Below are 17,030 nucleotides of genomic sequence, written 5' to 3'. Positions count from 1 at the left end.
GAGTAAGGCGAAGAAGCAATTACCATTAATTTATATGGGAAAAATTTTTGAGCGTTCCCAGACCCAAAAAATAACATACCAAATCATACCAAGTAACACATAAAACCGAAAATAACACTAACATACAGTAAAAGCAGGAATTATTTGATAAATACACAGCCTATATAAAGAAATTGTGTATGTACAGTATAGTCAGGAAGATTAAGCCAAAACTGATTTGTGCAAAAAAAACTGGCACGTACGCGTATGCACACACAGGTGTCCGCGCAAGGCTTCATGGTCATGGTAGTCTTTCCTGGGGTAAACACAAGTGTCCCGGGATTTGACTGCTACTTTTGTCCCTTAGCTGGGAGTGAGAAAGTTGGCAACCCTAACTGTAAAAGATATGTTGAGGTGAGTTTCACCCTACTTGAATAACACCCCCCCCACACCCCCATCGCAAGCATATTGTCAATATTAAACCGGTCCACAGTGCAAAAAAGGTTGGGGACTCCTGACTTAGAAGACTGAGGAAATTCGGTACAGTCACCAGACTCTAGCAAATTTCTACAGATGTATGTGGAGAGCATTCTGACCAGTCGTATCATCACCTGGTATGGAAGCAGCAATGCCTGACAGAAAGAGGCGAGAAGGCTGTAGACTCAACCAGCTCCATCATGGGCACAATCCTTCCCATGTCAGGGATGACAACAGAAGAGAGGTGGCTGAAGTTTCTGGGAATATTTCACAAGGTGCAGGATAGAAATGTCCCACAAAAGTAGTTGTTCTCAAATGGCAGGTGTAGGCAACCCTGACTAATAAAGGAAGTTAAAGACTGCATAAAAGCTAAGGAAAGGACATATAAGGTAGCAAATCTGAGTGGGAAGTTGGGTGATGGGAAGCTTTTAAAATCCAAATGCAACTAAAAAGCTATAAGAGGGGAAAAGATGAAAGATGAGAACAGAATAACCAACAATATAAAGCAGGATACCAAAAGTTTTATCAGCAATATGAAAAGTAAAAGGGAGGCGAGAGCTGATATTGGACCAATGGAAGATGAAGCTGGTGAGGTAGTAATGGGGGACAAAGAAATGGCAGATGAACTTAAAAGGTACTTCGCATTAGTCTTCACTGTGGAAGACAGTGGCAGTGTGCTAGAGGTTCGTGAGTGTCAGGGAGCAGGAGTAAGTGTCATCACTATTACAAAGGAAAAAGTGCTAGGCAACCTCAAAGGTCTTCAGGTGGATAAGTCACTTGGGCCAGATGGACTACATCCCAGAGTCCTGAGAAGCGCTACAGAAGAGATAACAGATGCATTGGTCATGATCTTTCAAGAATCACTTGAATCTGGCATGGTCCCAGAGGACTGTAAGATTTCAAATGTCCCTTCGCTCTTAAGAAGGGAGGAAGGCAAAAGAAAGGAAATTATAGCCTAACCTCAGTGGTTGGGAAAGTGTTGGAGACTAATATTACGGATGAGGTTTTGGGGTACTTGGAGACTAATGATAAAAGAAGTCAAAGTCAGCATGGTTTCTGTAATGGGAAATGTTGCCTGACAAATCTGTTAAGAGTTCAAGGAAGTAAATAAGCATGGTGGACAAAAGAGAGGTAATAGATATCATCCACTTAAGATTTTCAGAAAGCATTTCATAAGGTGCCACACATGGTTGCTTAAAGATAAAATCCTATGATATTACAGGAAAGATACTGCCACGGATAGAGGAATGGCTGACAGGCAGAAGGCAGTGAGTGGGAATAGAAGGGGCCTTTTCTGATTGGCTACCAGTGACTAGTGGTGTTCCTCAGGATTCAGTATTGGGACCGCCACTTTTCACATTGTCTGTCATAGATTTGGATAATGGAATTGATGGCTTTGTGGCAAAGTTTGCGGATGTTATCAAGATAGGTGGAGGGGTAGGTAGTGCTGAGGAAGCAATGTGATTGCAGCAGGTCTTAAGACAAATTAGAAGAATGGGCAAAAAAGTAGCAGATGGAATAGTGTGTTGGGAAATGTATAATAATGCAGTTTGGTAAAAGAAACAATAGTGTGGAATAGTGCGGACTATTACCTAAATGGGGAGAAGGTTCAAACATCAGAGGTGCAGAGTGTCTTAGGAGTCCTTGTGCAAGACTCCTAGTAAGTTAATTTACAGGTTGAGTCTGTGGTAAAAGCAAATGAAATGTTGGCATTTATTTCAAGAGGAATCGAATATAGGAGATAATGCCAAACCTTTATAAGACACTAGTCAGACCGCATGGAGTATTGTCAACAGTTCTGGGGTCCGTTATCTCAGAAAGGATGTGTTGTCATTGGAGAGAGTTCAGAGCAGGTTCAGACAGATGATTCCAGGAATGAAGGAGTTAACATATGAGGGGTGTTTGGCAACTTTGGGCTTGAACTCACTGGAATTTAGAAGAATGTGGGGCATCTCATTGAAACCTACCAAGTGTTAAAAGGATTAGATAGGGCAGATGTGGAGAGAATGTTTCCAGTGGTAGGGATATCCAAAACTAGAGGGCACAACCTCAAAATTGAGGGGTGTCGTTTTAGAACAGAGGTAAGGAGAACACATTTAGCCAGAGAGTAGCAAATCTGTGGAATGCTCTGCCACAGACTGCGGTGGAGGCCAAATCTGTGGGTATATTTAAGGTGGAAGTTGATCTTTTCCTGATCGGTCAGGGCATCAAAGAATATGGTGAGAAGGCAGTTGTATGGGGTTGAATGGGATCCAGGATCAGCCATGATGGAATGGCAGAGCAGACTCGATGGGCTGAATGGCCTAATTCTGCTCCAATGTCTTATGGTTTTATCATCAAGGATATCTTCAAAAGGTGGGGCCCCAAGAAGAAGGCATTCATCATTAAGGACATTCTCCATCTAGGACATGCCCTCTTCCTATTACTACCATCATGGAGGACCTCAAGAAGCACTCAACATTTTCGAAACAGCTTCTTCCCCTTTGCCAGATTTCTGAACAGTCCATGAAACAATGAACACTACATCACTATTCCACTATTTCTTATTGTAACATAATTTTTTGTTTTGCATTGTACAGCCTCCACAAAATAAATTTCACAGCTTGTATCAGAAATTATAAACCTGATTCCAATTCTAAACCTGAAACTAAACTTGTGGTCTTCTGAGCAGCACTGTCTTCTACACTTCAGACTTGGGAGAACCCACAGAAAACACAATACCATTGTGAAATATCACCAACAAGGTGTCTGTAAAATCCTAAAATCCATCAGTTTATATAGGCAATCCAATGTTCTTGCCCATCCAACATACCCAGCATCAAGTTTCTGATCGCCCTCAACTAAATAGGATCAGGTGAACTGTGCATGTCATCTGCACGTCTGATATTAGACTCCTAGCAGGTTACAATCAATCTCATCATGGTAAGAAATTTACGAAACTCAGAAAGTGCTTCAAGAATACCCTCAAGATCCCCTTACTTTTTTTTTAAAATACACTCTCCAATTTATGGGAATCCTTCATCCACAAGCACTCATATTTGAAGAGATATAGCCTAAGAAAGTTGTAAACTGAGTCTGCTCCGTCATGGGCACTAGCCTCCCCAGCATCCTGGACATCTTCAAGGAGCGCTGCCTCAAGAAGGCAGCAATCTCTATGAAGGATCCTCACCACCCAGGACATATCCTCTCCTCATTGCTACTGTCAGGGAGGAGGTATAGGAGCCGGAAGGCACATACATAAATGATTCAGGAACAGCTTCTTCCCCTCTGCCATCAGATCTCTGAATGGACATTGAACCCATGAACACTAACTCACTATTTTTTGCACTACTTTTTAAACATATATACACACATACTATAATTCACAGTTTTTATTATGCATTGCAATGTTCTGCTGCCGCATAACAAGTTTCATGACACATGCTGGTGATATTAAACATGATTCTGATGTAACTGAGTTCTGGACAATCAAAAACAGTAATACGTGGGCAAAGAACAGAAAGAGCATATTACTCCCACCAAAGCAATCCTGCAACTGACCCAACAAGTACCCCAAAGTCCTGAGGAGAGGTCACCAACCCAAAACATTAACTGGTGCTGCAGATGGGACTTCTCTGGCTGAAGGTTTGCAGCATTTGGTTTCAATACTATATACTCCAACTCAGAACCTAAAGAATTGAAGTGGAAGCAAGTCACCTCCAATTCCGAGGAACTATCCAAGATGTAAGGAGTTACAAAAGTTCACAAGAGCTGGCAATGTGTAAAACAGTGAGCTGATAGTACATCGGGCACGTGGACAGACAAAAAAAAACAATTGACTTGTACATGATTAGTGCACACCCAAAGAGTCTCATCCCAAAGACTGAAAAGACTATGTACTAAAGAACCTAAGTTCTTAGAAATAAAGAAAACTAATTCAGAAACATTTGTACCATATATAAAGTCTGCAGTTATTTAAAAAAATTGATCACAAACTACACATTACTACCACACACAATGGTTGAAATTGTGCCCTTAATCAACATCCTATTTATATGGTTAAATGGTATGACATAATATACAGTGGCTTTTAGACAATACCAATGACCATCCTTAAAAATGGTAGCAAACTATAACAATGCTGACAAAAGCTGTTCCACAGCTCCCAAATATTCAGTTGTTTTCATTTAGAAAATAAAATTAAAAACAAAATTATTATGCACATCCAAATCCATCTGCTTGTCAAAACTTTCTCCAAATATTAGACCGGCACCACTATCCATTATTATCCCTTTCCTTATAACGAAACCTTGGCAATTATCTTCAGGCTGTTTACTCGGTCTGGCAACTCATTTGCTGCTAGTACACTCATCCATTCTTGGTATTTCTTCACTACTTCGCTGCAATTTTGATGGCATTCTCCTTCACAAACGAAGTTTATCCAAAAGTTTCTTCGTGTACAAACTTCGTTCATGCTAACCTATACTGGTGTCTAAATGAGCAATGTTTGATTTTGTCATTCCCATCCTTGCTTTCGAATCTCTCTATATCCTCAACCCTCATCTCTGGAGCCCAACTGGAAAGCAAACAAAAATACAATCAAAGATTCAATCACAAACAAGAGAAAATCTGCAGATGCTGGAAATCCAAGCAACGCAGACCGAGACCCTTCAGCAGGAAGGATCTTGGTATCAAAGGTCGACTGTACTCTTTTCCATAGATGCTGCCTGGCCTGCTGAGTTCCTCCAGCATTTTGTGTGTGTTTCAAAGATTCAATGTACTGTTACAGCAATCTCCAATGCAGCAGTCAAAACGTTAGGAGCTATAACTATTAAGAAATTCACTGATTCATCCAAGACCATTTAACTTGAGGTAATCACTTGGCATCAAAGCAGAGCTTTCTTAAAACTCATGTTTATTCTCTGTACACAAACTTTCTCTGGTTACATCCAGTCTCCTAAGCCAAGACTTTTGTTTCTAATGTAAAAAAAAGATAGGAACGGCACCACTACAAAGTAATAATTTCCTGAGCTTTGATCAATAAATGGCATAATGAGAAGATTCAACAAATTACTTAATAATAGGAGCTTCTGAAAATACTCGAGTTTCATTTAGTCCCTTTTTACTTTCTCAATTAGCGTCTTTTGGTTCTTTCCGGAAAATCACGATGGAATATTGGTACCATCAAGCGGATAAGTCATAGATTTACAGACAAGTGACATATGCATCGACAAAAATGAACTTGAAATACCAAAGTTATGTATTAGGCTTTAAGTAAACAATGGTTTAAATAAACAAAGCTTCTGAGAATAAGATGAACAAACTTATTTATGAGTATTGCAAAGACAGGAGGGAAGAAAACCTTTCAATTTACTCTTTTTCTTGAAACTGGAATTGATTTAGCCACATACATAGAATTAAAACTTCAAATGTTATCAAAAGATGGTAATATCAACTCATCCTCTGTGGCGCAAGGAATTCATGGTTTAGTTCAATGAAGGAAAAAATAAAGACTTTTCAAATTACTTCCCAGAACATGCTTCCATACTACTTCCAATACTGATACAGAATATGCAGCTTACCTAACTTCAATAACTTTAAAGTGCAGTGCTGAACTACATTTGCTCTCAGAAAATAAATCCAAATATTTATCAAACCAACAATTAGCCTGTTTTTAAAGAAGGAATTCAAAAGCTGCAACAAAGTTGTTTTAAAATTTTCTAAACTCCTGGCATAAAATATGGCTTTTAATTAAGACTTTGATAAGTGCTTTTGTTTACAAACATTTCTCAAATATCAAGTGCAAACGAATAACTTTCTGATTAGCATGGCCAATGAACATTATTTACCCGATGAATGCAAGCTCTTTTGAAAAAAGGTCAGATTTTCATGGGAAAAACATCTATTAATTGTATTCAGATACCACCAATAAATAAAATTATCAAAATGTTGTCAAATATAACCAAAAGTACATACAAATTAGAAGCAGGACTAAGTCACTCAGCCATCAATCTTGCTCTAAAATTCAAATAACATCACAACTGAGCTGACTGTGTTAAAACTTGACATTTGGCATCAAAAACACGCAAGTCTGATAAGAACAATATTAAAAGTGGAGAGAAGAAAAAGGTTTGGTGTTTATGTGAACAAACACATGTCAGACTTTTAAATCTAATATATGTTAGTTCATTCTTATCAATGGGTGGCCTAGGTAGGCCATTCATAACCCAGGGACTGCCAGTACTTCTACCTTAAATATATTGAAAAACTCCGAAGTCTTTGATGAAACCAGTTCCAAAGATGCATGAAGAACTTCATTTAAGAAAGAATGAGGGGTGATCTCATTGACGCTTACTAACTTCCTACAGACCTCGAGAGGCAAGATGCATGAATGATTCCACTAGAGAAGGAGTTTAGACCCAAAGCTCACATTCTCAAAAAATGGGCTAAGCCATTTACGACTTAGATTAAGAGAAATTTCTTCATGCAGAGATTTGGAATTCACTGCCCTCGAGTGTTGTGCAAGCTTAGTCATTGAGTTCACTTAAAGCTGACACTAATACATTTCCGAAAATGAAAGCAGATATTGAATAATAGCACAGGAAAATGATGCCGAGATAGAAAAAACAGACATGATCTTGATGAATCGTGGAGTTGGCTCAAAGGACGTGATTCATATCTATTTCCCTCTGTACTTCAGAGCTCAGCAATCTCACATGTTTGACAATATGCTTTATCTCACTCCCACCGCCATTTTTCCTGCCAAAATTGACAATTTCACCTTTCCCATCCCCCATCAATTACACTGCATTTGTTAGAACCTCTGCACACTCACTTAACCTATCTGTATCCTTTATAGATTTATGTCTGCTCTACTTTGTGTCATCAGCATAGTCAGCAACAAAACATCAATCCTTTCATCCAGGTCATTATGTAACATTTAGAAATTTGAGGTATCAACATTGATCCATAAGGCACACCAGTTGCTACAACATGTCAACAATGATAACCAGTCTCACTTATGCCTATTTTCTGTTAGCAAAATTTCTATCTGCGCAAATCTCCTATACCCTAGGCTTTTACTTCCTAAAATAACAGTCAAAGCATCACGGGAACAGAAACAACCTGGATATTTAAGTTTCTTCATTTAATAGTTACCCTTTATCCAAAGGACACAGTTTTTCCAATGAACCCCAATAGACTAGTGTTACCCTCTTACCAGGCCCGTATGCAAACTTTGCTGCAGCTTCTCACTTGACTCAGCAGTGAGAAGGCTACCTCTCAAACAATACATGTTTAGGGTCAGTATGATTTGGGGTTCAACCAAACAAGAATGTCCTAATATTCTGATTAAAGGAACTGTGATTTGAGTGAATGCTGTGTAAATACCTCCCATACACAGTTATAGGTCAGCAAGAAATAAGAGGTTGTACACCACATAAAATTATAAAGGAAGTATATTTACCAATTTCAGCTTTATCAAGCAGTTAATAGGAAAAAGAAAAGAGCCCATTACAGTTAAATGAGCCCAATGTGCACATTACCATTGTAGCTTATGCTGCAGTATTCAGGGGTGTACCTCTTACTCACACATGGACCCTTGGTCTGCATGAAAGGACCCACTACATTCAGAACTGCCCTCAGAGTCCACCTCGAGCAAACTGGCTCTCAGGTGTACTGGCCCTTCCTCCTTGGAGCCATTCATGCGCACAAAGCACTTCTTGCAACGAGGACTCTCCTTCCAATGGCATTCTGTGGCATCTTCTTGTGTGCCCCGCTCTGCAGCTCCTGCCAAAAAGACCTCAAACCAGATTACTGTCCTTCCGAAAACTCTTCCCCACAGCTCCCTCAAACCTTCCTTCACATCCCACAATCCTGACTGGCTGACTCACATTCCTAAGCTGGACAACATGTGTCCCCATCCTAGCCAAAGCCAAAACACAATTTCCAGAATGGCACACTGCTAATACAAAACAAAACTTCTAATATAAACTACCTCACAACATTTCAATGGAAACCTTAACCAGGGCATTACACTAGTCAAACAGGATTTTCTTTGCACAAAATCTTGATCACCTTGCCTGGTTATTTTCTAGAGTTTAGAAAACTGAGAGAAAAATCCTTACAAAACTCTCTCAGGGATCAACAGATTCATCAAACAACACTCGGCAATGTTCCAGGTGTAGTCTTGTCAAGGCCTGTTAGTAATACAGGCTTCCCCCACTATCCAAAAGCTAAGCGTTTCTATGAAACCTTCCATAAGCTGAAATGGCGTAAAGCGAAGCAGCAATTACCATTAATTTATATGGGAAAAATTTTTGAGCATTTCCAGACCTAAAAAATAACCTACCAAATCATACCAAATAACACATAAAAGCTAAAATAACACTAACATATAGTAAAAACAGGAATGATATGATAAATACACAGCCTATATATTGATTTCTCCTTAAGTATAAGATAACACCATGCTTTGTATACCCATCAATCCACTCAAGTCATAGACTTTCCATTTTATCCATTACTGGATGCCAACTAAAAGAGACCACTTTGCTACTAACAGAACCAATAGTAACATCGGGAGCTTTCAAGATTCTTTCTCTCTGCGTGTAAATAGTACGAATGGTGGACGCAGGCAAGTTCAACGTACGCACAATGTCTTTATTTCGTTCACAATTGAAACGTTTAATTACGTCCAGTTTTACGTTAAGCGTAACACCCTTACGAGCTCTCTTAGGCTTTTCTGATAACTTAGGACACACCTTGCTAACGGATACACAAAATAAATCGAGATAAAGCACAGATGCTCACAGACACAGTTCAAAGCTATGGCGGTTTGATAATGAGAGTAGTTCCCGGGGAAGGAGCTTGACAGCACCACTCTCGCTGCTCAGGGTGCGCGCTGCCTCTATAACAGCTCGCTGTAAAACAAACGCTGAACGCTATTTTCACTTTTCACCTTTTTCCATCAAAGCGAAAATCCTCTTCGGATTTCTTTCGGTTAGCGACAACAGGTACTAATGTAGGTCTTTCGTAAAAGCAAAGTGGCATAAAGCGAACTTTCGAAAAGCTGGGGATACCTGTATTGGCATCCCTATACCTTGGAAGGTGGCCGCTACAATATCCTTAATGACAATTTCCAATATTTTCCTTATGTTGTGGTAACAGGCTTATAGTTTCTGTCTTTGTCTCCTTTATTATTGAATACACTATGAATTACATCAACTATTTTCCAATCTATTGGAACCTGCCCTGAATCTAGGGAATTTTGAACAATTAAAACATTATTTATCACATGCCAATAAAAGGGCCCAGGCCTGAAATTTTAACTGTTTCCCTTTCTGCAGATGTTGCCTAACCTGCTGCTCTTCTAGCTTTTTTAATTTCAGATTTCCAGCATCTGTAGCTTTTTACTGATTTACATCAACTATTATACAAGCTACTTCTTTTAATTAAGTTTACCAAGACTCAAGAATATGTTTTTTTACTTTAAGTATGATACTAGCTTTAACTCATTTTTAGATAATCACAATGGTAGATCCTCCCATGAAATATTTCTTACTTGTTGTGTATCTTTAAAAATTATCTTAAATATCTCATTGCATCTTGATTAACATATCTCAACCTTATTTGCCAGGACATTTCAGCTAGCTCTGCTTTCATGCCCGTCAGAGTTATACTTATTCAGGTGTAATGACACCGTGTCTTATTACTGTGCAAGGCGTCAGTCAACATTGAAATCGATGGACAGCCGAAGATGATTTAGGTGTAAAATACAACATCATTTTCCATTCTTTTCTCTCCTCAAACTGAGTGTAAAATCCAATCACATTATGACGACTATATCCTTTCAGATTAATTAATCCCATTTCGAAGTATTGTCCCAGTTCTAGTATAGCATGCCTCTGATTGACCGCAGAGAATGCTTTTCTGAGTAACAATCCCAAAAACATTATGAAACCCTCATCTAGGCTACCACTGCCTATCTGATCTTTTCAATCTATATGTAGATTAAAATTCACCACCGGCTATTTCTAACAAGGCCCATCTAACAGTGTGGATCATTAAGGGGCCTGCAGACCACAAGTGACTTCTTGCCTTTATTATTTCTCCTCTCCAGCCAAACTCATTTGATATCCTACTTTCCTTAACTTAATGCAATAGTGAAGAATAATTTAAGACCATTAATTAGCAGAACACTCCATTTTTTCCCTTCTATCCTGTCCTTCCAATTGTCACATACTCTTCAATGTTCAGTTCTCAAACCATGTCACCATTAAGCCATTTATCTGTAATGGTTTTCAGTTACTTCTATTTAGTCAGAGTTATACAGCACAGAGAAAGGCTGTCTCAGTTTATCTTTCTTTCCCCCTCCCCAATGCTATGTGCAATTAAACAAAGCTTTAGATGTGTCCATTTATTATTTATTACCCTCTAGCTTTATTCCTCTTGTTACATCTTTTCTCTTGCCTTGTAAACAATTTGTAGGCAGCATATCCCAACAAATATTATCTAATAGATGGCCAGTTACTGTTGAAAAGTGTTGTTGCAAGAAAAGTATATCCGTAACACAAGGCATACAGCAAAGCATCAATTTCCTAAACATGCTAAAAGTAAAAAAAGAGTAAAACTCTCCCGTAAAACAAAAAGGGTAAGTTAAAAATAATCTGTAAAAGTATTTCACTCTTGGTATAGATTAATAATTTTCGTCCGAGCGCGAAGAAACTAGATTCAAAGCATACAATGAAATCACTTCATTGGAGATCCATCATGCTACTTCATCTCTTAACATGACCGGAGTAGAGCAATTGGTCATAATACCCCAAATGAAATAGTGCTGCCAACCTCCTGAAGACATTTATAGAACCAGCCTCCAAAACTACCACAGGGTACCAAATATGCTGGAAGTTGTCATACTGTATATAAACCACTTTATATGGGCATATACGATCAGAATAACATATACAAAGATAATCTATCAGTTGCTGATTAGCCCTCCTCAAACATAACCTTCAATGCAGGCCTAAAGAAGTGTAATACCACAGCTCAAAAAAAAGGTGGAAAGGATTTTTTCTATAAAAAAGCAAATCTACATAATTAAAGACCTGACTCATGCTTAATGGATCATGCTTAAAATTGCACCATTTTGTTTGTTGTTCAAATTCATGCCTATTTCTCCATAATACACAGATTGGAAAGTTCTGTATAACTTATTAACGTTTTCATTGATCCCAAGGCCCCACTCCTAGAGCTGTGAAGGTTCTTCCAGGTTTCTGAATGTCTTGGATCAGGAATATTCAAGAAACAATTCAAGTGGATTTGTTAAAAAAATAATAACTGACAGCAACTAAATGAAGAACATAAACAAAAACAAAACATGTTAGGTCCACCACCCAATTCAAATGAATGGGCTGCATAAGATTTGCTGGCTGTGGCTGAAGTAAGACAGAGGGCCCAAGACAACTGAGATCTACCCTGAATTCATTGCTGAGTCCCACAAGAGATCAAATGCATTAACTGAGGCATAGGAAGCAAGTGTACAATGGAGTGCTTGAACATCATTAGTTTGAACACAGCTCAAGTCCGACATATTGTTATTGTCGCAGATGCAGCTGCAAAAAAAAGTGCAGATTTATGAGCATGCTGTCAAGACCGCAAAATTTTAGCTATGAGGAAGGATCCTTGAACAACAGGAGGTTGAATGGGGACTTAATTGAGTATATAAAATCCTGAGATATTATAAATATGAATGACTTAATTTCCATTGGAGGGCATTTCACAAAGAAGGTGGAGGAGCTGAGGAGAGTTGAGAAAAAGAATTTTCCCCAAAGCACGCTATGGAGGTTGGAACTCATGGTCTGAAAAGGTGGCAAAGACAGAAACTTTCACATTTAAAAAGTATCCCTGTGTACATTAATAGTCATGAAACACCGGGTACATATACTGGTATGGAATGCAATACCAAGTTGAGGTGCCCTTGTTCAATCAAATCTGCTTCCTAACTTTACTATGATAAAACAAAAACACAACAATCAGACACACTGCATCCATTCCCATTTTAGATATAACATTAAAAAACTGAAACATCAGCTGTCACTATTTTCTCAGGTTTTCATATGTCTCAATCCATTTTGCAACTTAAGTAAAAAGAAACTGGACTTTCTATGCTATCAACAAAAAGGAGCTTAAAATAAACTGAATGTTATTAACAAACTTTAAGGTTACATATATAATCTAGAATTTAGATGTCAATATTATAAGTCAGATTAAATCCATAATGATTGAATCTGTTTATATCACAATTTCAACTATAGCTCACTACAAAATAGTGAGCTCAGTCATCCCGATTTCTCTTAGATCTATGTTCCCCATATGCCAGCTATCTTATTGATTAAAGAAACATTCAGCTATATGGTCACTTCAACCACAAATGCAGTTATTTAATTTCTGTTGAGTAAATTAATTGAGCAAAAAAAGTATGTGAACCTTTAACCACACGTTTCTAACCAATGGAAGTCTGTACTTCATTCCACTTATCATCACAAATGTTTCCACAAAAGTAAAACTAAAAACTTTGTGCAAGCTAAGAATTTCACATACTCAAGTAGCAATACACATCAACTTGAAAGTCTTCTGGGGTAAAAAAACAAGTTTACACACCACTCTATTATTAAGCAACATTAAAGCCTTTTTTTAGAACCTCAAAACCACTTTCCTGCAAAAAAATCTCAATTTCCTTGATTCACTAATAGCTAAAAATCTCTTTCTTTCTGTCTGGAACATACTTAGTGAATAGCCCCAAATCTTGTTGGATAGAAAATTCCAAAGCTTTACTACTCACTGAGTGAAAATTTTCTTTATCTTCGTCCTGAATGGCCAACCTCGGTTTTGAGATTGTGATCCCCGGCTAGAGAAAATATCAACTTCACTTCTACCCTGTCAAGTTCTGCGAGAGTAATCCTGTGCAAATCTTAAACCATAAAGTTTTCAGGCTGAAGTTTTCTTCTGGAGTTGCTGCCATTTGAATGAGACATTCAGCAAAGATCATTGTTTCTCAAACAAGATATAAAAGAGCTATGTCACTTTTTCTACATATTCATCAAATTTTACTTGCAATCACACAGCAACATTGTGATATCATGATTAAATGGTGTACTGGTGCAGCATGATGCAGCTCACAGAATTTCATTTACGTTTGCTGCAAGCTCAGTCCTAACCTTGAAAGCAGATAACAACAACTTGGTTTCACCTTCATCCTAAACAAATATGAGGATCAAAGTATTGAAAAATCTAAATATTGCTCTGTGCAGCTAAACTGCACCCGCATAGAATTTCACTGCTATGTAAATGAATGAACTACAGAAATGATCACACAAAGTATAACAGCAGAAATTTTTTCATGCAGAAATCATGCAACAGCTCAAGTTTAGCCAAATATTTACTGAATTGAAAAATTATTTTAATTCTATTATGATTTAAACAGATGAAATTCTAACTATGGGGTACAGTCAGCCCCAAGGAATTTATCTACCAGGAAGTCTGCAGATGTGTCTGCATGCCATGTGACAGTGACTGTGTCACATGACTGTTAAAAGGTGACACACAATCCAGCAGCTGAAGTCCCTTATTCAGTTCAGTAAAACGCTATTTGGCAGGAAACCAATGCCTGAGGTCTGAGCATGCCCAGTTTCTACTATAGAGACTGGCTGAGCATTTGGGTGGCAGCCTTAACATAGGCCTAACAAAACTTTTTCAAGAACATAATATCATCCTCCATGCAAATTGATTAGTTTGAACCCTATAAATTATATGGCATGAAAGTATCCAACAACTAGTTTTAATTCAATACAAGATGAAAAATGAGACATTGCTTGTGACACATATCCAGCACAAGAAATTAAATACAATAAGATAAAAAAGAAAAATATTAAAAAGGAAATTCAACACCAGCACAACTCTACAAAACGTGTACTTCTGTGCACCCTGTCAAGAATCTAGTGCTTAAATCCAAACCACAGTTGTATCTCCATTCATTATCCCCATTAAGGCAACAATATCACAGCAAACCACTGAATCATCCCTAATAGCTATAAACTTGGCTGAAAATGAATCTCTTTCACAATCTTTTTTTTAATAATTTAAAATGCAATTGTACCAAAGTACACTTTTATTTCAAAACATTACGATTTATTAAGAAAATTTACAAAACATTGCTTTCCTTACCACTCTAGGAAGGATTATCAAAACACACAACTGTAATACCGATTTCTACGAATATTAAAACCACAAATCAGAAAAACAATTAAACATAAATAAAACTGAAATCATCACTACACTATAATAATCAAAATTCAGCTTTGGCAATTTAACACCCTCCGTTTTGATCGGGCCTTTGTCGCCAGTCCAGTAACGTGAAAGGCACACGTTTACATTATGAAACATTCCCCAAAAAGAAAATGAAAACGGTCAGACACCGCAACCTATATACAGAGAGACAGGAATCCTGAATATGAAATATGATCCATACAGAAAACTCACTAAATGTCGTTGCACAGAGCAAGTAATTGCGTCCATAATGCCCATCTGACACCTTTTTGTAATATAAAAACCTATATAAAACACGTTGTAAATGTAAATTAGACCTGTGAGCTATCCAGCTGCAGTTTTTAATGGAGAGCCGCAAATCGGAGCTGCAGGCTGACTGCAGTAGAGTTGGTGTGTCAGTAACCGGCATTTTCTGAAGACGTGTCATGCACACACGATCCTTAACCCCACCACAGCTTTTTTTAATAAACAATTTCCCAACAAAAAAAATTTGCAGGGAAATATTTTGCTTTCAAGCCACATACCAGCATACGAAAAACGAAAAAAAAATAAGAAACATTCTCACAAGCTCAACCAGAAATATATAATCTTCACCAGGGACCCTATCTTTCACCGGCTCCCCAGTAAGAGTTCTTTTTCCCAAAAAAAATGTAAGCGAGACTTTTATTTCAAACACTGTAAATATATAGATAGATAGATATCTGTATGTGTAGCTACGTTTTATGTGGATGGGGGAGGGGGGCTCAAAAACAAAAATCGAAACAAGATTTGCTCTCGGTTCGTCGTTGAGACCTTTTCCCCCCTTCTCTCACACTCCTTCCCTTCAATCAACAATCTTTAAACCATCCCAAACACAAAGCAACCCCTTTCCAAAACATTTAAACAAACCTTTTTCTCAGAAACAAAATCTTAAAACCTTGAATCCATCGGCACTTGCAACAAGTGCCCAGAAACCAAACAGACCTTAAGGTTTTAGTTCTAAGCCTATTGTGTCAACGCTACCCGGCTCCTAAAAAAAATACCAACATTAGTTTACAAAAAGGTAAAAATCCTCTCAGTTAAGTTACTTTTTTTTTGGATTATATAGCGATAAATTGAATGTTTCCCAAAAAGTGAAGGATACGAAGCAGGCTGTTGTAGTCCTCTTATTACAGGCTGTGGTTTGGCTTTCTGTGGTAAGCTCATTTCAGGCTGAAGAAGACAAAAAAAAAGAAAAACCAGGCGGATTTTGTTGTATAGAGACAGAGAGATGTACCTCAGGGTGTCCTCCCTCAGAAGGACGTTTCCCACGTGAGTTTACCTGCAAATCACAAAAATAATAGCATTGGTAGATGGCCCAGAGTGTGAACTAGCAGCAGGACTCGTCCTTAGAGTGAAAAAGTCAGGCTTTAGGACGGATGCAAGCGATTTTTTACACACAAACCAACATGGCGAACCAAGCCGCTCTCAGTCCGAGAAGACGGACGCCCGGCAGCCGTCGGCAACTTCCGGAAAACTTCGGTGCCGGCTGCACGGTAACTTCCGGAAAACTTCGCTGTCGGCTCTTCGGTAGCTTTCGGAAAGGTTCGGCGCCCGGTCTTCGACTGTTTCCGGAATCGTACTGCCCTGCAGCTAAACGCAGCGATTAAACATCTGGACAATTCCTGTTTCCCTCTTATTAGATTTCAAGGTTATTACATAGCAAGGTGTACTAATTATGTATAATAGGAGTAGCAGAAATTTCCAGTCCACGTTCATTATTAGCAGGAAGAACTTGTATCGTACATGTTTAGAACATCCCAGATGAATAGTAACATCAAGCAAATTAACGCGGTTTTTTCTGAACAAGAAGAAGATGGGACTGAACAGAAGTGAATGAACTTTATTTTTCAATTCAATTCACTTTATTTTCCGTGAAGAACTTCGTTTGTGCAATTGTAAGGACAACATCACAACACCACACTATGTATAGTTAAACACAGTATAAAATACTCACAATAGATAATCAAAACTAAAAACTAATGTATGTAATTTAAAGTACAAATACAGATAATAAAACTGACTGTTTTGCTGTCAGAGGTGCTATGCATTGTACATATTCAAAATGGGGTGTTGAGGTGAATGGAGGAAGACACAAAACTGGATAAGGCTCTTCTAGTGCTGATGGGCAGGGACCTGTAGTGGCTTCCAGATGGCATGGGAGTGTGTTATGTGTGAAGTGTATGTGTAATGTCCGTTAATATTTGCTGAGCCTTTATTGTCCGTCTCTTACAGATTCTGCTAAGTGATTC

The 17,030-nt window shown here is 38.2% G+C and overlaps 1 protein-coding gene across 5 annotated transcripts in view; it reads right to left on the bottom strand.

Annotated features, from left to right (window-relative positions):
* eif4g3b (eukaryotic translation initiation factor 4 gamma, 3b) overlaps positions 1 to 16,252 on the bottom strand; it is a 315,184-nt gene extending 298,932 nt beyond the window's left edge. For 2 of the 5 annotated variants that reach the window (XM_072245246.1, XM_072245247.1), the window contains exon 1: positions 15,884 to 16,252. In XM_072245246.1, the coding sequence (XP_072101347.1) occupies positions 15,884 to 15,945 (62 nt within the window). In that variant the 5' untranslated portion in view covers positions 15,946 to 16,252. The remainder of the gene's footprint in view (positions 1 to 15,883) is intronic. The other 3 variants (XM_072245245.1, XM_072245248.1, XM_072245249.1) reach the window with 3 other exon arrangements.
* Positions 16,253 to 17,030: the final 778 nt, after the last annotated feature.

Source organism: Mobula birostris, chromosome 27 (assembly GCF_030028105.1).
Source record: "Mobula birostris isolate sMobBir1 chromosome 27, sMobBir1.hap1, whole genome shotgun sequence".
NCBI classification, from domain to species: domain Eukaryota; kingdom Metazoa; phylum Chordata; class Chondrichthyes; order Myliobatiformes; family Myliobatidae; genus Mobula; species Mobula birostris.
Note: the sequence above shows the minus strand (reverse complement) of the source record. Positions and strands in the feature narration are given on the sequence as shown.